Source organism: Canis aureus, chromosome 2 (genome assembly GCF_053574225.1).
Source record: "Canis aureus isolate CA01 chromosome 2, VMU_Caureus_v.1.0, whole genome shotgun sequence".
NCBI classification, from domain to species: Eukaryota; Metazoa; Chordata; class Mammalia; order Carnivora; family Canidae; genus Canis; species Canis aureus.
This window is the reverse complement of record NC_135612.1, coordinates 50,088,809-50,116,504: the sequence shown is the minus strand read 5'-3', so window position 1 is coordinate 50,116,504 and position 27,696 is coordinate 50,088,809. Positions and strand designations below refer to the sequence as shown.

The following is a 27,696-nucleotide window of genomic DNA, read 5'->3' as shown; positions in this document are numbered from 1 at the left end:
TGTACACTTTAAGTGGGTACCTTCTACGGCATATGAATTTGTTCCAATAAAACTATTTATTTAAAAAAAAAACCATCACAGAAATATCTATGTGCTGTGCGCTTAAGTAGTACAAAATGTGTTCTAATTTCTATTTGTTATAAACACAGTAGTGAAACAAGGAGATTCACTAGAAGTTTTCCAGTGAGACAGTCAGTCTTAAAAAGCTCACCTTGATAAATCAAAAATATATCAGAAGCAGCTATTATTATTCAGTGATCTGCTTATCTTACCTACCTCAGGCCAGCAGTCCTAACAATTCTGTGTGGCCTCTCATCATTTCTAAATGTGTGCAGTCTCAATGGCTCATCTGAAGAGATGTTCACTTTGGGGTAAAACAATACGTTTCTGCATGTTAAGCATCAATTTCTACTGTATTAAAAATCTCTGAAGGCAACACAAATTGATCCTTACCAAAAAACTTGAAAGAAAAAAGGTTCAGAGTATCTAGCTTCTCCTTTTCCCCTTTACCAAAGGGAAAGTTAAAGCAGAGATTTTTAGGTGCTCCACTTCCATCATGAAGTAAGTGCTATAAAAGGGTGGTTTTAGAACTGGCACATAGAAGCAACAAATGGACGCCATGACGGTCCAAGATATGAATCCTACCATTAAAGATCTTACTAAAGGAATATGCACAAGTACAATGAACTATGGACAATACAAGTCAGGTTAGAAGAGGCACCTGTGCAGGTCTGAGGGTAGAGAGAAAGATGTGGAATCTGTTAGGAGGGGATGTTAGGGCCCTATTTGTGGCAGAGACCTGTGTTACAGCATGAGCCATGCTCTGTGTGCCTTACATCCTACCATGCCTTTGTTCACTTGGGAACAGGAGGAGTGTGAGGCATAGGTCTGAGTTGTGTCTGCCTCTGTGGTTCCAGCTGGTATTTTGATGCCCAGGAAATATTAGAAAAAGGATGAATGAATGCACTAATGAATTAATGAGGTGAGGAGTACAGGCTGAAGAACGTAAGGAAAAGACAACACTTTATCAATTCTTAGGCAGATGTTCCACCAATGAAGCTTCTGCTTGTATGAGGAGGCAGAGATCTGCTGGGGAAGACCTAGTTGGGGGTGATGCCATGCCCCTCTGCCTGTTAAGGTTCAACTAACAACACTTTTTTCAAAATAACTTCTGGCCCAACTGTTTTTGGAGTAGGATTGAAACCATGCCACCTCTTGATGAAAACATCAGCAAGATCTATTTTATGGAACTATTTTACAGATAGTTTCTTGTTCAATTTTCTAATCCCACATGGTTTTCAGATAAAGGAGTTCCTTTTGATTTAAGGCATAAGGAGGAAGTTGAAATTCCAAAAGACTGCTTTTAACTTCTTAAACTACACTGTTTCTGATGATAGTCTGGATGCTGAAAAAGGAAAATGGGACTTTTACTGAATATCTACCATATATGCTAGTTATTTTATGTATATATTCTTTTTAGTTTTAAAAAAATGACATTAGGAAAGAAAATCTGCCCTCATTTACAGAAAAGGAAATTGAGGCTCAGAGAGATTTGAAAACTTGCCTATGCTCACAAAGATAAGAGGCAGTACAGTCAGGATGTGAATGCGTGGCTGCTGAACCCCAAAGCTTCACTTTCTACCTCATTATGTGGGGGAAGATCCTTTTCATTGCTCACCTGATTTACAAGCACATCTCCCATCCTCTTGATGAGGAAGTTCTTTTCGCTTTTATCCACCAGAGATTCCTTCTTCCGCTCCAGGATCCTCTGAAAGAACTGGCTATGGATACTGATCAGTTCATCCAAACAGGGGAACAGCTTCTCCACTGTCTGTTGCTCAAAGAGCAGTTCTGTCATCATCCCCCGGCTGTACACATCGCTCATGATCTTCAGCGTGCGGATGTGGTGCAATTCTGTCTGCATCAACTCTGAAGCAGGACAAAGCTGGTCAGGATTCTCCTTCAAAGGTCACCTGCTACTAAAAGCCCACTTTAGTCCTAACACTATTTGGAGCCCAACTGAAACTTAAAAACTGGGTCAACAGCTGTCTTTCCCCTTAAAGTGTTCCCACTTCATTTCTCTATTTCACATCACCTAATGCTGTTTTCTGACGGCATGCTGGATTCCATCACTCTTTAAATGATGGTTTCCCAAGTGGTCTGTGCTAGATTCAGAGCCTTTCATAATTTCCTACAAATGACTCATGCTTAGTTTCCAATGTAGCTGAGAAATCAAACTGTAGAGTCATAAGAGATCTCTTTCTAGGGCTGCATAAACAAGCACTTAGATTCAATAAAATTAAAGGAAACGATTTTATTTATTTTATTTTATTTTATCTTATTATTTTATTTTAAAGATTTATTTATTTATTCATTCAGAGAGAGCGAAGAGAGAGGCAGAGACACAGGCAGAGGGAGAAGCAGGCCCCACGCAGGAAGCCGACGCGGGACTCGATACCGGGTCTCCAGGATCAAACCCCGGGCTGCAGGTGGCGCCAAACCGCTGTGCCACAGGGGCTGCCCCAAGGAAACAATTTTAAAGAGAAAAGGACAGATATAAGATCATGTCTCTAAACCTCAAAGTTTTTAAAGAAAATCTGTGACATGCACCATACTTGAAAATTGGCTTTCTAAGGTCCAATGATTTCCTTGATAAAAGGCTCTGCACAATGCAAATCAAACATCAGCAGAACAAATGGAGGGTCTCACCATAAATCACTTCTTGCCGTTTGACCACATCTTTCTTTTGCTGTTTGAGAAACTTGCTATCCACTACTCGACTCCAGGACTCTGCTTCTAGTTGTTTGGATTCCATCTCGAAGTCCCCCATTAGCTGTCCTTCATTCATGTCTGTACCTACTCCTCAAAACAGCAAAAGATCAGTATCAGAATCTGGGGTGTGTGAGCTCTAGGAAGCTTACACTGCACTTTCCTCAGGTGATAATTTCCCGAGACACACACAGTGCCTTAACACAGGGAATATTCATAGAATGCATATTCTAGGATCAGAAAAGAATCATTTCCTGTCTGGGAGTGACACACTGCATGTGCACGACTCTGGGTAAGAGTGATAAATATCACCTAAATCAAATGTGACTGACATTCAGGATTCCTATGTGAATAAGGAATCGTAAAGTACCTGGTAACTTTACTTAAGAGGTAGGCTTATGACGTGCCCAGAGCTATAACTGACCACATACGAAAAGTCTAAGGGAAGAAAAAGTGTTTGTACTAGAGAAGGACTACATTAAAGTCAATGACATCCTTCAATGGACAACTATCTAACAACTGGGTAAGTTTGATTACCAACTGATTATAGAGCATTTTGATGATTAAGAGACAAGTTAGAGAATCTTCACAGGAGTAAGGAAGAGGCAGGTACTATTATTATTCCATTTACACTTATATTCAGTGAACAGCACCCAGTCTCCACAGATGCGTAAGACACAGGCCATAATTTCCTCTTACCCTCATCAGTAAGTGATTCTGTTGACTCATTGACCTTGCTGATTTTATTTAGGGAGTCTGTCGAATGAGACAGGAATTTCCAGGTGTTTGATATGTTCTCATCATTGCCAACTCTGGGGAAGAAAAGAAGCACATACTGTCAACCACATTTTTTAATAACCCATTGTCTTCATTCTCAAATGAGTACCAGAAAATCTCTAAAATGACAGCTGGCTATAAGCACCACAGTGATGGAAGACAAATTACTTATGTCAGGTCCTTGGCAACATGCGACACGAGCTATTCAGGAAGGTTAGAAACATCTAAGATCACTGAAGACTTGAACCTCTCGAGCCTTCAGTTGTGGTGTGTGTGTTTTTCTTTTTTATGATAAGTAACAAGAATAATGCTCTTCCCTTAAACTCTGTACACATTACATAAGAAATTTCTCCATTTGAAACTCACTGTGTAACTGCTAACTTTTTCTACTTGTTCCTAAATAACTGCAGCCTAAGCACTTTTAATAAATAAACTGTATTCCTTGGACTTTCTCACACCCAACCCACCAGCTGGCACAGCAGGCCCCCAGTAAATGTTTTTGGTAGGACATAAAAGCAAGCCAGAGTCATTTAAAAGTTTACATTTTATTTAAAGATTGGTTTTTAAAAGTCATAATGCAAACAAGTTTTGAAACCCTAACAACTCTGAAAGGAGGCCTTTGAACAATGACAGTACAAAGACAAAATAAAAATACCTGAAACATTTTTTTAACAAGAAAACAATAGTCAGCACAGAGGTTAGGAGATGAAGACAAAAGAAGATCTGCACCCTTTAGTTAAGAATTTTGCTCCAGCCGAGGTTGAGAGAGATGCAAGAGATGTTCTGAGTCCTACATTTGAGGTGACTTCTTTACTTGATGGGAAAGCAGGAGTCTTATTACCCAAAACAGGCAGCAACATCATAATTAGCCCTGTGCCAGCCCTGTGACAGCTGAGGCCTCAACAGTCTGGGGCCAGAGCAACTTTTGCAGAGACCACAAAAGGAACTTAGTGCAAATGAGTGAGTGCAGACCAAGAAGTCCTAAGTGGCCCATTATTCACTATCATGAAATGGACTTAAGAGTCAAGATGCAAGCCCAGAGAAGAGATTCAAAAAGCAGCAGAGACACAAAGTTCACATGACCAACAGAAAAGTGTAATATATGAAAATACAAGTGGTTACAAACAAAAATCCTGTGCCCTCCCCCACCCCAGTTTTCACTGATTTTGAAAAGTGAGGATGACCACGCAGGAAGCACAGGACAATGTGCCTGATGATGGTGTTTAAAGGGGATTCCTTGCTAAAAAATAGTGGGCATGACAGTGCATCAAAATGCAATCCCCATTCTCCGTATCTGTATAACTTCGCTATACACTAAATCATTATTTTATACCTTTTTTTTTCCCTACTGAGAAGAATCTTTTCCTGAAGTGATATGGTTATTAAACTCCTGTCACCCATATACATGGCCAAACAAGCAAATGAGAAAATGCTCTGCATCACTTGCCATCAGGGAAACACAAATCAAAACCACAATGAGATACCACCTCACACCCAGTGAAAATGGTGAAAATTAACAAGACAGGAAACAACAAATGTTGGAGAGGATGTGGAGAAAGGGGAACCCTCTTGCACTGTTGGTGGGAATGTGAACTGGTACAGCCACTCTGGAAAACTGTGTGGAGTTTCCTCCAAGAGTTAAAACTAGATTTGTTCTACAACCCAGCAATTGCACTGCTGGGGATTTACCCCAAAGATACAGATGCAGTGAAATGGCAGGACACCTGCACCCCGATGTTTCTAGCAGCAATGTCTACAATAGCCAAACTGTGGAAGGAGCCTTGGTGCCCATCAAAAGATGAATGGATAAAGAAAATGTGGTCTATGTATACAATGGAATATTACTCAGTCATCAGGAAGGATGAATACCCACCATTTGCTTCGACGTGGATGGAACTGGAGGGTATTATGCTGAGTTAAACAAGTCAACCGGAGAAGGACAATCATTATATGGTTTTACTCATACAGGGGAAAAAATAGAGAAAGGGAATAAAGGGGAAAGGAAGGAAAATGAGTGGGAAAAATCGTAGAGGGTGACAGAACATGAGAGACTCCTAATTCTGGGATACCAACAAGGGGTAGTGGAAGGGGAGGTGGAGAGGTGGGTGACGGGCACTGAGGGGGGCACTTGGCGAGATGCGTACTGGGTGTTATGCTATATGTTGGCAAATTGAACTTAAATAAAATTTTTAAAAATTAAAAGAAAAAATAAACTCCTGTCACCTAGATGTCAACTGTGCTGTATCTATGAATCCCCACTTACCCAGCAATGTTCTGTATGGAGACACTTTTGGAGAGTGAGATACTCTGTTGGGACCGTCTATTGGCAAACATGGGAATGGCAGTGGCTTCATCCGCCAGGAGGACTGCAGACCGAGGACGCTCCTTGGGCTGTGAAGCTATAAAGGAAGAGAGGACATCAATGAGTGGTGTATCCAAGCTCATGAGTAGTGACTCATCTGACAAGTGTCAAACAGAAGCAAATTTTTTTAAAGCAGATCTGCCCTGGGAATGTAAGTGGATACAAAAACTCTATGGAGGACAATCTGGCAATATCTACTGCCTAGATCCTTTGATCCAGTAATCTAATTTTAAGATATATTTATTCTAACCCTCCCCCCTTTTAAAAAATGTAATCTCTACTCCCAACGTGGGGCCTGAACTCACGACCCCAATATCAAGAGTTGCATGTTCCGAGTGAGCCAGTCTGGCACCCTGGATATATTTATTCTACGAGATACACTTGTAATGCTTGAAAGGACGTATGTCCAAAGTTATTCAGTGAAATGCTGTTGGTAAAAGCAAAATACCAGCAAGGAAACAAATGAATATCAAAAGATCAATTCACAAACTATGGTACATCATACACTAAAACACTATGTAGCTTTAAAAAAAATGAAGACACTCTCCACGAATTGATACAGATCTCCAAGATAATACTGTAATGGGGAAAAAAGACAAGGCCCAGGACAAACTTTTTAGACTTTCATGTTTAAAAAAAGAGAAATAAGCCAAATTAAGATTTGCTTTATTTAATAAAGAAATTTGGAGAAGATAAATATAATAAAACTAAGAGGAGTAGTTAGCTGTGGGTTGGGATGCAGATTGGGGAATGAGGATAAAGAATCATGGGTAGTAATATATTTAAACAAAGAAAATAATTCAAAGTAAAATAAAATGAAATTGAAAGAATCTTAAGGATAAAAAGAACCACAAGATGAGAGAGGCCAGTGTTTTCTGTGAGTGCCTACCCGGCCATATAGGAGGTGCCTGTAAGATATGCAAACTCCCAATCCTTCGGGCCCTTGGGAGTGGGACCTGGGAGTCCACACATTTTACCAGCTCCCCAAGGGATTCTTCTGTATGTTGCCTGAGAACAAAGATTTTGACCAATTTCTTTAATTCAAGCTGAGGAAAATATAACACTCCATTTAATGTCACATAGTGAAGCTGTTCTCATACTGTGTGGTTCTCTGAACATGACCAGAGAGGAAGCTGGAGCTCTAATTTTATGCTCAAGTGGTCACACTGGCATTTGGGCAACAAATTATTTTTCCTTGGTAACTGAGCTCATGCCCCAGACACGAGCTGTATTATCTGTCCCTCCCTGGGAGTCTCAAGAGCTGGAGGAAATAAGACTAGGGCAGCTGTTATGACTTTATGACATTGCAGGATGTTTCTGACTTAATAAAAATTAATAAAACCATTAATTTCCAATTCAAATTCTATTTAGAAGAAGGTGATACAATAAAACACCAGAAACACACTATACTACCGCATAACCAGATCCTTCCTGCAGGAAGCACACACGGAGCAGGAGACATGGGCCCTGCCCCAACAGGGAGTAAGAGCAGCCAGCAGAGAAGGGAACATGCTTGAGGGTCTAAGGGCCTGGGGCACACGCTCGGTATTTTAGAAGGGAGGTCAGTGAGTGGATAAAACCTGACTAAGGAAGAGACACTGGTTCCTAAAGAATGGAGGATGTGGGTAGGTCAGAGGGAAAAGAGTACATTCTGACAAGAAGAACGGTGTCAATGAAGGCAGAAAGGATCATGTGGTATGACATTAAGTAGGAGAGAAAAAAAGAAAGAAAGATGTATATAAAGAATCAGTAGAAAAGGCTAGGGAAACAGAATGAAGTCATGCTATGCAGAACCCTAAAAGTGATAAAGAACTCTATTTTTTTTTAATTTTTAAGTAATCTCCACCCCTAACATGGGCCTCGAACTCACAACCCCAAGATCAAGAGTTGACTGAGGCACTCAGGTACTCCCAAGAACAACTTTGTTTGTAAAGGACAGAATCAGGCAGTCAATGTACAGCTTTCCCTTGTTTGAAACCAATCCCTATTCCACTCAGGGAACTGATGTAATATCACTGAGCCTCAGTTTCCCTATTTGTGGGGATGATGACAATAGCTAAAGCTAACACTAAAGGAGGCCTATTGGGTTCTTTACAGGTGTGATCTCATTTAAACCTGATGGCCACCCACTGAAACTTTTACCCTCTGTTTACAGAGGAGGAAAATGAAGTATGGAGTGCGGATATAGTAAATACCCAAGGTTACACTGAGTGGCAGTGCTGGGACTCAAACTCATATGACTTGAATCTACAATCTGTACTCTTAACCACCATACTGTGTCAGCGGGGGTAGAACGGTAAGAATATTTGTGGGGGTCAGAGGTAACACACATAACCTGACAACTTGACATATAATAGGTATTTTTTTTTAAAGGTATTATTTCTTTTTATTATTTTTTTATTTTTTAAAGATTTTATTTATTTATTCATGACAGACGCACAGAGAGAGAAAGAGGCAGAGACACAGGCAGAGGGAGAAGCAGGCTCCAGGCAGGGAGCCCGATGTGGGACTCGATCCCGGGTCTCCAGGATCACACCCCGGGCCAAATGCAGGCGCTAAACCGCTGAGCCACCCGGGGATCCACCTTAAAGGTATTATTTCATTTGATGTGAAAGAAAATAGATTTCTGAAGCAAAGGACAATGTCCCAGAAAAAATGTTTAAGGAAGATCAGACTGGTAAAAGGTTTTGGAATGGGTTGGATCACCAATTAAAGTGGGTGTGGGCCTGGTGAAACTTCTCTTATAGGCATCTACCTGCAGCGATTGACAGTAAACAAACTTAATCTACCTAAACAGAATCCACATGCTTCTGGAAGAACTCAGAGCAATGCGGTGTGGAACAGTGGTTCTCATGCTTGAGTCTGCATTAGACTTACCTGGGTGATCGAATCAAACATAGATCATGGGCTCTACCTCTGAATTTCTGATTTAGGTCTCAATAGGGTCCACGAATGCACACTTATTATTGATCCAGGAAATACACTTTGAAAAACACTGCCTTAGGGTAAGTCCCACAGGGGTTCCCATAGAGCCAATTAAGAGGACACTCAGTACTGCATTATTTATGGTAGTAGTTGGAAATAACTTAGATATCCATCTTTGGGGGAACTGATAATTAAATTGCGGAACAGGTTTATGAGAGAATACCATGCAGCAGTCTGAAACAACAGCTTATCCATAAAAACATGCATAGATCTGAAAATGACAGACTGAGAAAAAAGCAGAATGAATAAGCCTAAGTCCTATCTAATATAAATGCAACACACAAAACAGTAAGAGGTATTTTCAGCGATGGATGTGTAAAGAGAACCGATCAGAAAGATAACATGTTAACTAACCACAGGGGGCACTACAGAGGGAGGTGATAATGCAAAGAGGAGGTAACACCAAAGTGGAGCTTTGCATTGGTGAGGACAGGACAGTACTCTGTGATTGACTCGATTCTGTGTACCACCTGAAGGCCCTGGAGGAAAAAAGAGAACTACTTACTTCACTTCACAGTTTATAAACTAAGAAGTTTGATCAGCAAGATCTCTTTTTCCCTTGTATAACTGTAGGCATTAAAAACATGCATAATTGTCAACTCATGGAAGAGAACTTGGAGATGCATGAAATTTCACCTGCTGAACCACATGGAAATAGGGCTGCCTCTCAGGTGAATACACACACTATTCTAGAAGCCTTCCAAGGGCATGTGATGGTAAAACATTCGGCTTTTGGACAATAATCTGCAGTCTTCTCTAACTAACCACAAAATAAATACTCAAGTCTTAAGAGTAACAAACAAATATTACAAAAACACGTTTAAGTCCTGAACCAGAGAGTCAAAAGAGCTGGCAGAGAGGACAGCTGAGTGACTTACGCTTGCTCCGCATGATGACTGTGGGCAGTGAGGATGTGTCCTGGGCCTGGAGGCTTCCTCTGGGCTGCTGAAGGAGAAAGGAAAATAAATACATGAGGACTGCATCCACAATTTATCTTCTGTCAGGTCTCAAGAAGCCCAGAGCCAGGAGAGAGCAGGGACAGCGCTCCAGCTGGGCTCCTGGCCAATGGTACTCACCATCCCTCCAGTTACCCCCACAGGCTCTCCTCTGAGCCTGCCAAGTTGCATGACCCCCAAAATGCTGCTTTTCCCCCGGAACACCCTGTGCCCCTTCACCTCAGGGCATTCCTCAATTCCAAGACAATGTGAGAACCATCTCCTGGGTAAAGCCACCCATCACCTTCTTTCTTCTCCTCATCCAAGGCAGAGCCTGGCAGTCCCGAGAATCATGCACAGACCTCCACAGTTTCCCCCTTGTTTATGGTCACTGTCTGCCTGCCATCTCTCCCCCCACTAGAATGTTGGTTCCTGAAGAGCAGCCCCTGTGCTTTTTTCATTTGTTTCTCCAAGTGACTAGCATTAATAAAAGTACTAAATAGTCCTTATGTAAAGTACTAATTTCAGTTGAGACTTTTGTTGTAGAATGTGACAGAAAAACTGTGAGAAATTAGAGTGAGCCAATTACTCTGAGATAAATCAGGCTACTTCCAATTTAGAAATGGAACTCCTCTTTCAGGCTATGTTCTCTTATAAGGGAGATGCTACATCCCTATCATCAGTGTTCTACAGAGCTTAGTACATTCCTAGTAGCTCTAAGTCTCGTCAGAGATCACAAACTCAGTGCCCATGGGGTTAGGCAGGCAACAAGTGAAGGAGGCAAGGCCGGGGTTGGGGGGAACCTACACATCCTGTTGAGGAAGCAGCAGCCTCTCAGCCCCCGTGGATTACCACTTTCTATCCATCTGCCCAACATTCAGGGACCTAGACAACCAGACTCCGTGCTGGATGCCTCAGATCTATCAACAGATCAAACATTCCTGACTTGAGACTGCTTGGCAAGTTTGGTGCTTACATTCTAGTGGGGGGGAAGGTGCAGATTACACAAAATAAATGTAGTAAGTAGATACAAGCTGTTAAATAGAGACTCTGAGAAGGTGAGAAGTACTATGGAGAGTAGGAAAAAAGAGCAAGGTGAAAACGGAGACTGCTGGGTAAGAGGAAATAACCAGGGTTGTGAGATCTTCCAATTTTCCTTTTTTGAGGTCATCCAATTTTTTTTTTTTGAGGTCATCCAATTTTTAAAGGAGAAATTAGAATCTAAATTGATATGAAATGTGATTTCTTCAAACAACTGCATCAACAACAAATACTTCCAGAGCCAAACAAAATTTACATCCCCAGCCTGATAAAATCTGGGGTACAGAAGTGTATCGTTGTTACACTCATTCAGACTTGTAGCATCTGCATCATCTGGGAACTGACTAGAAATGCAAATTCCCGGGCCCCACCCCAGGATGTGCAACCCGGGAAGAGGGATGCAGTAAGTGGTCTCTCGCAAAAGTCTCTGAGGGGACTCTAATGCACATTCATCCAGGTGTGAGGCCACTGCACTACGTAATGTTTGCTTACTGCTAAAGTGCACACCATACTAAGTATCATGTAGATGGAGCTGGAGTGCTTTCCTGACAAGGACAGAAGGACATTTATTTATGGGTGACTACAACACTGAAAACCACGGAGGCTACTTAGAAGGTAGGCCCCCAAACCCTCCCTCTTTAGGGCCACTTGGTAAGTGGTGCCCATTATTACACAGCATGCACCTCCCGGGCAGACACCTCCACTCACTTCCTGTTCTTGTGTCACGTGACCAGAGACAAGTGCTCTGTGACCCATGGACAAAAGTGCTGCCGGGCAGGCCATGTCAAACTCTCACACTCCTCAGCAGTCAGAGCACCTGAATGCCACCTGCTGCCCTCAGGGTGGCCCCAGGGGAGCCGGGTGTGTGAACAGCAGAGCAGGCCTGCACACACAGTTAAGAATAAAACCACTTTAACAACGACACAGGGACAATAGAAACTCAGAGATGTGTATTTAACACGGAATTCTGAAAGCATTTTCTTTTCCAAAAGACTCAGATACCCGAATGTGTTAAGAAACTCGGTGGCCTTAGAGAAAAATTGTTTGTTTTGGTCTCAATGATCACAATAAACAAAAACCCCAACCAGGACTCTCCCCATTCCGAGTAATGTCTTACCTTCATTTTGACCTTTGCACAGGAGGCCAGGCTTTCTCTACAGCCTTTGTGGACAAAAGCACTGCAACCTGAAAAACAAGCAAAGCCCCAGGTGACTTGGGCCAAGCAAACAGATCTTAGACTCTGACTTCCCAAGTGAAGTCACTTGCATATCACAATGCGGCTCTAACTGGAATTACACACTGCAGTCCCCTTCCAGAAAGCAGGCGTGTGATGTCATGGGGAGGAGGAGAAATGAGAGCAGATGTGATTTCTGATTAACGGAAACTAGAAGTCTGGAGCTTCTCAGGCAGGAAGCTGAGAGGCAACGAAGCAAAACGACAAGAGAAGTGCCTGCTGTCAACAAGTGAAATCAGAGTCATAGCTAAATCCATGAACAGAGAGCCCCTGACCAGGACCTGGGAAGTACGTATGCTTTTGCCAGAGGCAGAGTGTGAACCTCAGAGTCTACCTGTCTATGTCCTTCTGTTTGGGATCTTATCCACTCTGAGCTTTCTGCAACCCAGCTAGAGTCAGGAGACAAAAGAAAGGTCATCAGAACTACCCCAGGCATACCTTGCAATCTGGACTCAAGATAAAGTGGGAGACTTCCAGAAAGATGGAGGGGAGACCACTTCTGTCAAGGACAACCCTTACTTCTTTTCCCTTGGCTCCACAGCCACTGATGTAAAAACTCAGCCCTCTCTGTGCCTCAGAATGGTCGCTGTCAGCTCTTACTGCTGCTATGAAGTCATAAGATAGAACTGTACCAGGAGGCCAGAGGGGAAGCAGAAACAAAAGATCTGTGGGGACAACCAGTGACAAAAGCGTTTCGAGGGGAAGGCTCCCTGAAAAAAAATCAACCCAACACCACAGGTCCTGACAGCCTCAACTCACTCACTGTGGGCCAAGACACTCTCTTAGCTCACACGTATGGATGTGCGAAGAGGGGAGTGATGATGGGGAGGATAGGACACTAGAATAGAGACTGCCAGAACCCCAGGCCCCAGGGGCCTCTCCCTACAGGACCTTCCTCAACAGTTGCTCCCATGATGTCTCCTTGGTTCACGGATCTCTTTGGTAATACCACCTGTCACACCATACTGTGATGGTCTTACGTTTTTTTCCTCCACGGAGTGCTCTTCTAGGGCAGGGACCCTTCATCTATTGCTTAATCTTTAAGTCTTTCTACCACAGTGCCTAGCTCATGGCTCCTATTCACATGTCTAGTTTAGACCCTGCTAGGTCTTTTTTATCCAAAAGGCAAATGCCCTGATACTACACTGATTATAGAATGTGAAACACCAACTGGCTCTGCGAGTTAGTGTGACCCAAGCAAGTCTGTCCTTACCTCAGTTTCCCCATCTAGTAAATGAGAGGAGGGTCTACTTTCCCCCAAGTTCCTTCAGCCTGTGATTCCCTAAGACTCTTTATGTTACATCTCTTGAAAAAAGGGTTAATTTTTCAAAGTGAGTCCCACTGGACTGTCCCACAAGGTTCATGCAGCCGAAGATTTCAACTTCTGTGTCATCTGAATTATCAGTAGGGTAGCCCCAGCCACCTAGTATGTTATGTTCAGGGAAGGGCCTCACCTGGAGAGTCTTGACAGAGGCCACCACTACCCAGAAGCTATCACGATATCAGGATATCAGGCTATCACAAAAGCTATCTGCTTTTGTCAACAGGATGGCCCACAAAGCTGGAACTAGTCTGGAGTCCTAGGGGTGGGGTAAGGCTTTATTCTGGGCCTTTTGCTCCTAGGCCTGCCTCTGTCCCCTGTCTAGCTAACCTCTTCTAGCTCCACCCCATGTGGCATTCATGGTCTGGCCACCTTTCTGTTAACACACCTGAAGAGTCATCTAAGCTCTTCTACCAATGGCAAAACAAGGTGAGGCTCTCCTGGAAAGGGCTCATGTTGGCATCAACAAGAAGAAATACTGGAAGGTTTTAACTCATTCTTGCCCCCCATTGCATTCTTCTCCAGGAACAGACTGCAAGTTAGTGATTTGGATGCCATGCTTCTTATAATTTCTACCGTCTGTGGTCATCTCCATGAAAGTGGTGAAGCTACTCTAGAGGTCGGCAGTGAGAGAGAGCTTATGTACTACTCAACAGGAATGCCGGGATTTCTCAGCAATGTCCCTTTCTGGGCATAAGGAGGCCTCTGCAGAAAGAGACCCCTGGGGAGTGACTCATTCTAATCAGCAAAAGTAAACACTTTGAGGATGTTTCTCTAAAGAACCGGAAACCACTGGCCGTCATTAATTTGTCCAGTTCTCTGTGACTTGAAAATACAGATCAATTTTGATAAAGAAAAAAAAATTGATAAAGAAGTCATTGTTTACTACTGAGAGAAAAAGTAGAACCACAAATAGAAATCCATGTAACTCCTGAGATACCGATGTGGCTATGCCCCTCTTCGCATCATGCAATGTAACTCCTGTTCCAGGATCTAGGCCCCTGTGAAGCTTGGCTGAAAACTTCATGCAGTTTAGGAAAGGCCAAAGAACCAATAGGTGGGCTAGACCATATGTCTTTATTGATTTGTATTTAAAAATTGTTTTTGCCACTCATTTCCCAGAAACTCTTCAATGGCTCCCCATCATCTTTAGGATAAAGCTCAAATTTCTTCCTTGGCTTGATATGGCCTGCCTGTGAGCCCTGAACAAACAGTCTTTTGTGCTTGTGTCCCTTCTCCTGACTGGTCAGTGCGACTCAGCTCTATGTAGTCCTCTCTGACTCACCCAAGGAAGAAAAGATCCCCCCACCTCTGTACTTCTGCCATTCCCTGCTTGCCTCCATTATGATACTGTACTATACAGGCTGTACTGTCCCACTGGATAGAAAACTCCTTGAGCGAGTCTCACTTTGTCTTTTACAATTTTTAGATCTCTATCCCTAGTTCCTGGCCCACAGTAAGCACTAGATGTCTGAAGAGGGGACAGAGGTGGGTGGGTGAGCTCCACTGCTGGACCTACAGCAAAAGCACACAACACAGTTGTGGAGACAAATTCCTACAGTCATTTTCCAATGAGAAAGGAGCATTCTCCCATCTGTACACTATCCTTACTCGGGGTGCCTGCCACACAGATGCTGGGAAGTATGGAGCCGCCCTGTTCCAAAGGCCTAGCTGACTCATCATCTCTTCCATACATAGACTTCAGAGCTCCCCTCGCCATCTTTCCTCTTTCACGAATCCCCACTCAGCTGAAATGTTTCAAATACCTGTTCTTTAATCCTATTCCTCTTTCTTCCCTCTTAGAGTCTTGCTTAGGAGAACCTCTCGTTTGCTCCCTTCTACTTAAACAAAATACGCTTTACAATATAGGAGATAAGTATATGAGGAAACTAACAAATCCATATCAAGGACAAGGAAAACCATACACTTTGAAATGAAATTAAATGTACTGCCACACACAATAACTGCATCTTGAAAGTGTTAAAGATTTTTCATAAAAGACAAAAGCAACAGAAAAGTTGTACAGAACATGAACAGGCCATTCACGACACAAAACAGTGCTTGATCTCTCTAGAAATCAAGGAAATGCAAACTGAAACAGAGAAATACCATTTTGTGTCCAACTGGATTGGATAAAAGTCTGCCAATTCTAGATACTGGTGAAGAAATGGCGGTGTAGGAACTCTCAGCATCTGCCGAGGGTCTAGAAAGTTGGTACCTTTATTTTGGAGAGTAATTTGGCAACATGTGATTAAGCTGACAATGTGCCCGCTTTATGACTTAGCGATTCCGCTGGTGTACATACAAGTACAGGAAGACATACATACATACAGGCACAAAGGGATGTTCCCTGGAGTCCTACTTACAGGAGAAAGAAATTGGAAATGACCCAACTTAGTAGTGGGACAGATTTGATATATTCATAAAATGGAATACCATACAAGAGTTAGAAGTCAATCATCTAGATTAATCAGTTTCAATACTCTGGATCCTCTAGGGATGTGTAGATTTTACAGAATGAGACATACTGTAGGATACCATTTATATAAACTAAAACAAACTAAATGTTGCTTACACCGGAAATAAAATTATAAAATACAGATTATGTATACACTAAATTCATGACAGTGCTTATCCTTGAGGAGGGAGAAAGAGGGTTAGGAAGGGAAATACAGGGGGATTAGACTTTAATGGTTTATTTCTTCAAAACTGAAAAATAAACTGAAGCAATATAACCAAATGTTACTACTTTTTCATGTTGACTGGTGAGTACACAGGTGTTGTTACGTTATTAATGTGTTGTTACATTATTAATGTAGAGCTTTGAAATAATATTTTAAAAAACCAAGACCCCATTATATTGCATTCCAATATCCTCCAAAGTTCCTTGGATTTTCTTATAAACATTTCCTTATCATTTAAAAAAGTCAATCATAGTTGAGATAACTTAAAAAAAAAACAATTTTTCTTTTTTTTTTCTAGTTCACTTTTAGTTTTTTAAAATTTAAATTCAACTAACATACACACTGTATTATTAGCTTCAGAGGTAGGGAGTTCAGTGATTTATCAGTCTTATGCCACACCCAGTGCTCATTACATCAAGTGCCCTCCTTAATGTCCACCACCAATTACCCCATCCCCTCACCCACCTCTAGTGACTCTCAATTAAAAGCAATTTTTCAATCAGCTTCTATGGTTTTCTATTCCAGTTACAAAAGTGCATTTTCTTCTCTCCTTCAATGCAAATCAATACTGTTTTTCACCATCTATGGGCACCAGGAGGTGGGATTTGCCACTAATTCTGATCTACAAGAGACAGCTTAACCACAAGAGTTAGTACACTGGGACATGACCTGTCTCCAGAGAACATTCTGCCTATGCCTTTCTCCCCAATCATTTCTATCACCCGACAGAATTAAGCAAAGGCGATTTTGAAAGAGGTGGTGTCATCACTTTTCACAGACTTCAGTAATATTCAAGTTCTCAGGCCAGTGTTGGAGATTTAAAAGACAACTCCAACTGATGAATCACACACGCAGATATAACACTAAAATGTACTTCTAGGAAACACCTCTTCATATACATTCCCTTTTTAGTGGAGACAGGCCCCCAAACCTCTAACCCAGCTGAAATTGGAATGTGCTGATGGGATCATAAGTCTTGGTGATAAATAATTCTCATGGATGTCTGCCTAATATACTCAAATACCTACTTGAAAAACAGTCAACTTGTTACCAAGTTGTCCTGGACTTAGTTGGCAGTCACAGTTTTAGTGGTGTGTGTGTGTGTGTGTGTGTGCTTTAGAAACTCTGGCCCCTCTGACATCAGCCAAAGTCACGTTAAAACTTTATTTTTGGTTTTGGAACACAGATAACTACCAAGAACAGAAGAACCAAAGACAAATCCAATATATTGTCAGGCTTTCTGTCACAAACCAATACCATGTTGTTAGGGAGATCAAAGAACTATTTGGCCTTTTATTATTTATTTATTTAAAAGAACAAGATTTCCTTATAGCAGTAAGCAATATACCTTCATTTTTCAAAGCTATTCAAAAAAGTCTCAGCACAGTGGTTTATGAGAACAGAGCCGACTCTTAATTAGATTTCTCGAACTTAAATGCAAAAAGCCCAGCCTTCAACAACTTCTTTTTTTCTACAAGGAGGCAACAGACAAAAGAATGTGAAGGAAAACTCACGTAACTGGGAAATATCATCTGTTGTTTTTTTTTTTTAACCTCTGCCACCAACTGCCACAGATCTGTAGTGAACTGTTGTTATATGTGACACGTTGTTTCTCTTTCAGCAGAAAACCAAAAACCAGCCAGTTTCAAGAAAAAAATCCCCTTTACCAAAGGGTAAGAGGACTGGCCCTGCTGAATGGAGCTGGAAACAGAGAATGGCAGGGGTACAAGGACTGCCACAAATGGAAGGATTCACCTGTTTGAGCTACGTTCTGAAGCGAGGGACCTTCCCGCCCTATGTCACTGATCATCCTTAGGGAAAATGCCAGAACTTCTGCCTCACAGATGCATGTCTGAGCAGTAAAACTGATGTAGGGAAAATTCTCTGATCTTTCTCAAGAACAGGCTGAAGGGTTCCCTTTAAGGAAACTTAAGGGAAGGGTGCAACTGCTTCCTATCATTTCAAACCTAAGCCAGGAAACTAAAACTAAAACGAACGACAGTGGAAACAATAACAAACCATTTCAGTATGAGTTTAGAAATACATGGTCCAAAATTCTTTCTACAACTTTTTTTGTTTAAAATCTCCGGGGAGTGTGAAACATCGTGGTCTGGACTGATAGAGCTTATTAGCTACAAGGCACGTAAAATGTTCTTTGTAGCTGGTGTAATAACCACAGAGCTGATGTGCTGAACAAGAGGAAAGCCACAGACAAGAGCCTCATCATCTTAGCCAAAGGGCTCATGAACAGCATTTCTCGTAAGAACACTGGTAAACAGAATGCAACAAAAGTGCTCTGCTTGAGTAAGAACCAATTCACTGATCAGGCTGTTCTTTTATCCTTTTCCTTAAACGACAAATTTCTTGTTTTTAATCAATTATGTGTATTTTACTCTCTCATGTAAGTAATGAACTCCACCTGCCAGAAACAGTAGAGCTGCCTTCCCAGATAAAATCCAAAGCAAACTCTGACCATCATGCACTTTCTAAACACTGGTTCCTACTTAGAGTGCAGCTGATCTACTTGTTTATTTTTTTAATCAAGAGAAACAACCTATCACAAAAGTACTTAGAAGCTGCTAACACAACAGAAAATAAATCAATAATAACCTCAAGATCATCTTACATCTGTTTAAAGCAAACAAAACAGAACCACTGACAAGATCCAAAACCCAAACATAATGAATTCCTTAATCTGAAGGACTCCACCACTCATTCCAAAGATCAAATTATTTGTGGCAGCTGGAAAGAACAGCTGATATTTCAAGGGCTTTACATAGCCCAAGAAGAAAGAATTGGAAAAGACACTCTTTCCTTTCCCCATTAAAGCGACCTAATAGCCAAACAAGAGTCGAATAATGGCTCTTATTCGAGAAAAAAAGACCTGTCAGGTTTCTCCTAAATTAAATTACTTCAAAGTAGTCCTGGCAGGGGGCTTTAGCCTTGGTTTTCATTGTTTGTTTTCTCTCCCTAACCTCAGTAGACTGCAAAGAGCTATATATGGAGACTGTTTCCAGTGCCTGTGACCAGGACCATTTCCACACAAGTCCACATAAAGGAATCCAAGCTTTCATCCAGAATTAGGACTCACTTCAGACCGGCCCAGGTGTATTCCAGTGGAGTCAAGAGCTGTAGATGCATTTTAAAATGTTCTATCCTGTTGAATTGCTTAGTATATGCATGCAGAAGGATATGTTAAAGGGACTAATGACATTTGGAAGACTGGCACCCATCAGTATCAGCCACCATCATCCATCAGTACGACAGGCTATGTGGTTGATCTTCCCATATCATGACTCAAACCTGACTGAGCAGGCACCTGGGTGTAGAGGCTCCAGGAGTCAGCAAGGAAGGTTATGTTAAACCAAAAAGGAAAGCTATCAGGAAGTAAGTGATTAACTGGAGGGATGCTATGTTTCCTGAGACTCCTGGAAAGATCCTGAACATGGGAGGGGATGGAGAAAAGGGAAAAAAAGATTCTGAATCTCCAAATTACTCATATTTTCCACTTCCTGCTAAGATAACAGATGGTGCTTCACACAACATAAACATTCATTGCAGGCCCTGTTCTTCAGGAAGCTGGGGAGAATCAGTTGATTACTTTTGCTCCTTTGGGAAAATGACTACACACTGTTCCTTTGCTTTCAAGCCCTGATTTTTTTTTTTTTTTAATTAGTGGTTAGCTGCACACTGTCATACACACATCTAATGCCACCACCAAATGGTGAGCCTATTTCAACACTTCCTCAGAGGTGATACAAAGCTGCAGTGGAGGCAGGGAGCTCTGAAGTTTCTGAGGTGGAGTGGCATGCAAATTAAACATGGATTTTTGAAACTTAGGTGCAGATGAGGGTAACAATCAGGCCCTATCAAACTGTTCCTTTTTGCTGAGTGATTCAGTTGAAACTTCAAAAATATTCTTTTTCCTTGTTTTTGCACAATAGGGAGAACTAGTAAAACGTGACATTTTCGCTAGATCAAGCTATTGCCATAAATCAAAGGGTTTATCATCCAGCTGAGGATGTTCTGATACTCCCTTCCCCTGACAGATCCTCTAAACAGAAAAGACTCTAGTGATGACATGCTGGACTCCATGAAATAATTTGCTTCCAGAAGAAATAGTTAAGCCAAAAAAGTTCAATATAGAAAAGTCCCATCCGCTTATAAACATGGTTAGCATAAAACGAGTAGCCAATCTAGGATTTTACTGGTTTCCTTCTTTAAAAGGTCTTAAGTCAAATATTGTTATAGGGCCATCAAATATGTAAACTATTTAGGACAGGTTTTGAGTTACAATTTTAACGTTTACTTTTAAAGTCAGTAAATGAAAACAATGAATTCTTTTTTAATAGATCCAAAAATCAGAAATCAGAGGTGCCTAGGACAGTTGTAATTTATGAAACTACCTTGGCATCTATTTTACTCCTGTATTTTGTTTTGCATACACAATATAGAAGATATCCTCACATTCACACAGATAAGTAGGTTCCAATATTAGAAGTTTAAAAAATGGCTTTCTTTGCAATCACATTCTGTTTTTCAGTTAATTGGAGACCAAAGGAAAAATGCAAACAAGCAGGTAGGGTGATGGCTAAAGTTAATATGTTGATGTTAAAATGTGGTTAAATTTTTGAGCATGTGGATTTTTAATGCAGGTTTAAAATTAGTTTAAAAAATACGTATAGGGATCCCTGGGTGGTGCAGCGGTTTGGCGCCTGCCTTTGGCCCAGGGCGTAATCCTGGAGACTCGGGATCGAATCCCACATCCGGCTCCCGGTGCTTGGAGCCTGCTTCTCCCTCTGCCTGTGTCTCTGCCTCTCTCTCTCTCTCCGTGTGACTATCATGAATAAATAAATTTAAAAAAAAAAAAGTATATATTCAAAAATCTATAGAGCTTCCAAAACAGTCCTACAAAAAAACATTCTGAAAACCACTGCCCTATCAGATTATTTAATTACTACGCAGACTTGTGGCTGATAAGTCCACAAGTCTCAAATCTCCTACATTTAGTTTTTCCTTGTCAGTACCAGAACCCACACAAATGATTCTACATGGGTTGCTGTGGTGTCCTTAGGCCACAGAAGCTTCCAAGAGATGTCTCAGACCCTCTTCTTCAGGGAAAATCCTAGCGCACACTATTCCAAACAGTGTGAGCAGTTCCGCAGTCTAGGAAGACTGGCCGTGCTTCCTCATGGAGGAAGCCCAGCAAAAGAGAAATTCTATTTATGTTTAACAGGAAGAGATATCGAAAAAAGAAAAAAGGGCTCAGGACACCTGTGGTTAAAAAAAGTGCATTCTGCTACATTACAGCAGATATTTCTGCTATCTGACAAATCAATCCTGTGCCAGCTGCAGGTTTAATTCTGAGTCATTATAGTCTAATGTAGGCTAAGAATTAGTATAGCCAAGGAGGGTAAAATTCATTTGCTTTAATCTAGAAAAAAATATTATTATTATTACTATTTTAAAGATTTTATTTATTTACTCATAGAGACAGAGAGAGAGAGGCAGAGACACAGGCAGAGGGAGAAGCAGGCTCCATGCAGAGAGCCTGACGTGGGACTCGATCCAGGGTCTCCAGGATCACGCCCTGGGCTGCAGGTGGTGCTAAACCGCTGCGCCACCGGGGCTACCCCAAAAAATGTATATTAAAAACCAATGGCACTATAAGATAAAACATTTACTGAATATAAACCAGACTATTTTTTTCAATCTGAATTTAAATTGAAAAGTTGTCTGGAGCCAGTCATGGCAGGAGTCATCCAACTACTATAACCACAAACCAATGGTTTTCACTCTTTCCTACAGGACAAAGGAAAAGATTCTTTGGGTCTTACTTCAAAGAAAATTTGCCATCTCTTTTGTCCTTAACTCCTTGGTATTATTTCACATCACATTTCAGTACTGAGAGTTTGTAGAATCAACTACACTGCTTCTTATTCGAAGCAGGTGCTGTCAGTTAACAGTCAAAGAGCAACTCCTGAGTCTTCTGTCAAGCTGTTTTCTGGTATCATTTTGCTCTTTGTCCATGAAGTTCCTGAATCAAATATCAACATATTTTGTTCTTTCATCAGAGTTCAGCTGACAACCAGAAACACCCTTAAAGTTATCAGTGATCCAAGGTTCACATTTCGTTTCTGCTCATACCACCAATATGTAAGTACAGTCTTCAAAGACTCAAAGACAAGAGAATAAAATAAAAATTTAAGTCTCCCTGATCTCTTGTCTCTTCCTTTAAATTGTGAACAGTTTGGGGTACATCCTTTTAAATATTCTTGCATATTTACATTAACAATGACTGTTCACTTGTTTTCTGTAAATTCAGATCACACATACAGTCCTTATTGTCTTTTCAACTTATCAAAGTGCCTTGGAGATCTGTTTGTATCTGCAGAGCTATCCCAGGCACTGGCAAATGTGGTCTGTGGGCTGAATTCAGCCCATATCCATTTTGTGAATAGTTTCACAGAACATAGCCACATTCACTTTTTCTGTCTTGTCTAGGGCTGCTTCTGTGCTCCAGGGGCAGAGTTGAGCAGCCACAACAAAGATCTGCAAAGCCTAGCACATTTTCTGCCAGTTCCTCTACAGAAAGAGCCAGCTGACCCTTGATCTATTCTTTTTAGTATCAGCTCCAAATTTCATCTAATGAATATACAATATCTTATTGATGGGTATTTAGTTTCTTTAAATTCTTCCACATTTCGAATAATACTGCAATGAGTAGGTACCAAGGTTTATATTTTTATTTATTTTTAAAAATATTTTATTTCTTTGAGAGAGAGAGAGAGAGAGACACGCACAGAGACACAGGCAAAGGGAGAAGCAGGCTCCATGCAGGGAGCCCGACATGGGACTCCATCCTGGGACTCCAGGATCACGCCCTGAGCAGAAGGCAGGCAGTCAACTGCTGAGCTACCCAGGCTTCCCCCAAGGTTTATACTTTCAGAACTCTTCTCAAAAGCCGCTTTGTAAGCAGCCTGAGAAAGGTGCCACTCATTATTTTAACTGTTGGAAAGAAAGGACAATTACATAATGTGACAGAAGTGCTGAATATTGCTACAATGGCAATCACATTACAATATATAAATCTATTAATGTGTTTGCACATCTTATCTTTACACAATGTTATACGTCAAACATATTCAGTTGGGAAAAAAAGGTGCCTGGCACAAACTGCTGCTCAATAAATACTTCCTGACCAATGGCTTCTGAATGAACCAAAATACCAAACACAGCACTGTGCAGAGGTAACTGGTCTGTGTTAAAGAATTTCACTTAAGAGAAGGAACTCAAATTCATAATTACTGACGGTTAAATGTAAAAAATAAAGTCAGTCTGCAGTCATGAGTTCCTAGAATATTCACCCAGCTTTCCCTTTCCTAAAGCAGGTGACAGAGTGGAAGTCATTTTCTTCCTTTGTAAACAAACAGAAATCACAACAGTCCAGTGATAGTGCAGAATGCAGATGTGTCTGAAAAAATTTCCACGAAGATCCTTCCAGGGAATATTTTTATTCCTGAAATTTTATTCAATTATTTTTCAAATCTACCCTTTAGCTGTGCTTTTCTTTCATTAGAAATTCTATTCATTTTAGCCTCTTAATAATCCTCAACATCTTTACCTGTCTATGCATTTGCTAACTTCCTCATGGTGGTTTACTTCCTTACGTAGTGTCTTTTTTTTTTTTTTTTTTTTAAATTTATTTAAGACAGACAGATAGAATGAGAGTGACTGTGGGGAGGGGCTGCAGGGGAGGGAAGAGAGAGAATCCCAAGCACGCTCCTCAACCAGTGCAGAGACTGATGTGGGGCTTCATCCCATGACCTGAGCTGAAATCAAGAGTGAGATGCTCAACCAACTGAGTCAAGCAGGGGCCCGTGTATTTTTAATTGTAAGCTAAGCTTCAGCTTTAATAGGACCGCTTTTCCCCTCATACGAACCTCTATATAGCCTGTTTTGTCAAAGTGATCCTGTGGTACAGGTCTATATGTGTTTCAGCTGAGGTTCCTTAGGGTTTGATCATTCTCAGATTGGGATTTCATTCAACTGCTTGTGAAAATTTCTTAGTTTGGAGTATGGATGGTGTGAATTTGGACCCCAGGTTATATATGATGCAGAATTCTCACTAGAGTCTTGGGAGGAGGCAAGTCTCCTTGCTGCTCTTTAGCATAGGATGAGCTCTTTAGCAGTATAGGATAGGTCAAGTATGTAATTCTTGCATTAACTACATATATCCTGTGCAAGTAGGCTACAAATGTTTTAATGATACATGAACACACTACATAGTGCTTGGTGACTACTACCCTAGGCAACCAAGTCCCTCAGGACCAAGGAGCTGGGTCAAATGGCTAAAGAACTAACCACAGGACATTCAACTGGTGACCCAGGGAAGAGCCTAACAGAACCTGGGCCCCAAAATAAACATGGAGGAGTCAATAGACAGTGGTGGCCTCTTGTTTCCTAAAGGTCACACAAACTTACCACTACACTGGAACATTCCATTTCCTGGTGAGTCTCACATGGAGGACATAAATGTGTGACATTTGTCCCCAGGGGTGCATAAAGGTTTTGACAAGAGCTCCTCCCACAAGGTAGTTTTTTTTTTTTTTTTTTTTTTTTTTTTTAAAGGACAATACAACAGGGCAGCCCGGGTGGCTCAGCGGTTTAGCGCCACCTTCGACCCAGGTCGTGATCCTGGAGACCTGGGATAGAGTCCCATGTCGGGCTCCCTGAGTGGAGCCTGCTTCTCCCTCTGCCTGTGTCTCTGCCTCTCTCTCTCTGTCTCTCATGAATGGATAAATAAAATCTTAAAAAAAAAAAGGACAATACAACAAATAGGGCTGCAGACAACATTTGGTATAGAATATATCCACAAAAGTCATCTTAAAAGACTGATGATAAAGCCAGTCATTCAAAAAGTCATGACAGCTGTGGTACCGACAAGCTGGACTGTGGGTTGTGTGCTACCTTGACTCTGACTCAAGAGTGAATGAGGGGAAATCATTTTTGCAGTAGGTCTGAGTCTGCTCAAACAAGCTTCCAAACACTTCAAATTCCAGGAAGTTAATTATTTCTGGTAACAAGTCACTTGGGACCCTCCACACAAATGACTGAAAACAAGACCATATCACAATCGTCTCAATCACACACTGTCTGACATGGTTATAGGTGCCACACAGTGCCAATAACCTCAGCCTCCTGGGAGAATGGCTCTCCAGACTGGTTGCTTCTGGCCACGAGCAGCCTCACTGATTCACCGTGGGGTGCGCTGCAAGTATCTCTACCTTCCATCTATCCAACAACAGTGTTTTTGAGACAAGGGCCTTAAAGCAGAGCCTGTGGGCCAGATCCCTCTCATACCTATTTCTGTAAGGCCCATATACTACAAACGATTTTGACATTTTTAAAAGATTGGAAAAAATATATTTTATGACACATGAAAATCACATGAGATTTCAGTTTCACTGGCTATCAGTGAACTTGTATTGGAACACAGCCATGCTCCCTGGTCTGCCTCTGTACCATAATGGCAGAGCTCAGTATGCCTCGGCTGCCTCTGCACAATAATGGCAGAGCTCAGTATTATGCAGGGAGCATCCAGCCCACGGAGTTTAAGATTATCTGCAAGTGGTCCTTGATGAAACACTCCAGCCATCCTCTGCCTCAGAATATCTTATCAAAATCAGGAACTGGGCTTAGTTAACAGACTTGGCTTTAAGGTGGTTTTAAGCAGGTCAGCAATAGGCCAGTGTGGGACCTGCACATTAAAGTACTTTCCTTTGGCAATCACCATGACCTGATGTTGGTAAATGGCTGAAGTATCCACCCAAGTCCCAGAGTAAACAATGAACACTTAGGGCCTGACCATAAGGGCTGCTGCATAGCTTTAGGGTATGAGGCTAGGACGCCCGTTCGATGCTGACACAGACTTCTGGGACAGGCAGGGGCTTAGGGACAAGAGAACAGAATCTAACAAATTGGGTCTCTCAGTAAAAATGTACAAGCTGTATGTTCTACATCTAGAATTGATGATATACAGGATGTTTAAAAGCAGACATGATAGGCTGACCTTTCCACACACACCAGGAAGGGACACGGGGTGAATGGATGGGAAACCTAGAATGAGCCATCCTGAGCCAAGAGCACTGTGCATCACAGGAAGAGGTGTGTTGCTTACCTGCACACGTGTAGGCATCCTTGCTGGTGAAAGGCTTCACGCACTGGCTACAGCTGATTGGACCCACAACAGGAATGGGACTGAAAGTGTGCCCGTTGATGGTCTTCTTGTCCTTCTCCTTCAAATCTTTCTCCTTCTCCTTGATTTTCTCTTTCTCTTTTTCCTTTTCCTGCCAAAGAAAAGAACCAACAGTTAATTGAACACCAGGTAGCCCCCTCTTACCTGGGCACCCAGGTGGCAGGGGGTCAACAGTGGGTGGTGGTGAACTTTTTGGATGATAGTTAGCAGGATGGTCCTAAACAGTGGTTTTTGTAAGTTATGAGCATTCAAGATGTATTAGAAATGCTAGAGAAAGACCAGGCAGACTAGGCAGTTCTGTTGGTGGCTTGCTCAGCAGTGTTTACACCGATGGACAAAACATCCCAGGACAAACACTGGGAAGAACTTTCTGGAATGGGAGGAGAAGACTCTGGGGTGGCCATGAACCCTTCTCAGCAAGCCCAACCATGACCCATGGACCAAGCAAGCACCAAGGTGAGGGCCAGCTGCTAGGGAGCAGAAAGGTTGGAGCCATTCTCAGATCAGCCTGGGGGAAAGGGAAGACGATGGGACAGCAAGGAAGCATTAACTGTTCCCCACATTCATAAATATTGTTGTTGTAATCTAAAAAAATTCCTGCAAAATGGGCCTCCCTTAAGTTTGTGATCATGACAACTACTAAACACCTTACACTTGAATCAACACCTTCTATGTATGTTACTGCATCTGCCTTTGTAACTCTGAAGCGGGCAGGGTAGGCATCATGTTTCCCACTGTACAACTGAGAAGATTACAATTATAAACATCAGCTATGATTCTGAACAGCTGCTATGTGCCAAGCACAGCAGCAGGCAACTTACACGTATTTTCTCCTAACAACCCAATGAAGTAAGTGCTAGTTATTATCTCTAGCACACATTTGAGGAGACTAAGGCTCAGAGATGCTGAATATTGTATCTGAGGCCACAGGCCAGTAAGTGCTTGTGTGGGAACTAAGATCCAGATCTGGCCGACTCCAAAAGCTCCACTGTCATTCCCTATACTCTACTGCCAAGGGCTGGCGAGGTATGTTGGCTCACAAAAGGTTACATCGGCAGTCAACAAATCAGGTCTCTAGACTTCCTAATGCAGGGCCCATGCACTGTATTGAACTGGTGAGTGATTAAGAAGTCTGATTCACATACAGTCCTTGGTTAACAGAATACATCTAATACAAATCTAAGAACCGAACTGCCACATTTTAGAACTAGAAAAATTAAGAAAAGAGGGAGAAATACAAAGCATCTCACTTTACAAAACAGGAAACTGTTCTGAGTGATGATCAGTAACCGCTAAAGTAGGTAATAATCTAATAACAATAAAAAGTAGA

General features: G+C 41.7%; 1 protein-coding gene across 15 annotated transcripts in view; it reads right to left on the bottom strand.

Moving 5' to 3' along the window:
- The window catches only part of AKAP13 (A-kinase anchoring protein 13), a 320,707-nt gene that overhangs the window by 24,086 nt on the left and 268,925 nt on the right, over positions 1 to 27,696 (bottom strand). For 10 of the 15 annotated variants that reach the window (XR_013364374.1, XM_077871282.1, XM_077871351.1 and 7 more), the window contains 7 exons: positions 26,289 to 26,457; positions 11,987 to 12,054; positions 9,772 to 9,838; positions 5,810 to 5,945; positions 3,469 to 3,581; positions 2,710 to 2,862; positions 1,679 to 1,929 (listed from right to left, as the gene is read on the bottom strand). Coding sequence is in view for 14 of the 15 variants with exons in the window: in XM_077871282.1 (XP_077727408.1) it covers positions 1,679 to 1,929; positions 2,710 to 2,862; positions 3,469 to 3,581; positions 5,810 to 5,945; positions 9,772 to 9,838; positions 11,987 to 12,054; positions 26,289 to 26,457 (957 nt within the window). In the remaining variant the exon portion in view is untranslated. The remainder of the gene's footprint in view (positions 1 to 1,678; positions 1,930 to 2,709; positions 2,863 to 3,468; positions 3,582 to 5,809; positions 5,946 to 9,771; positions 9,839 to 11,986; positions 12,055 to 26,288; positions 26,458 to 27,696) is intronic. The other 5 variants (XM_077871324.1, XM_077871362.1, XM_077871316.1 and 2 more) reach the window with 3 other exon arrangements.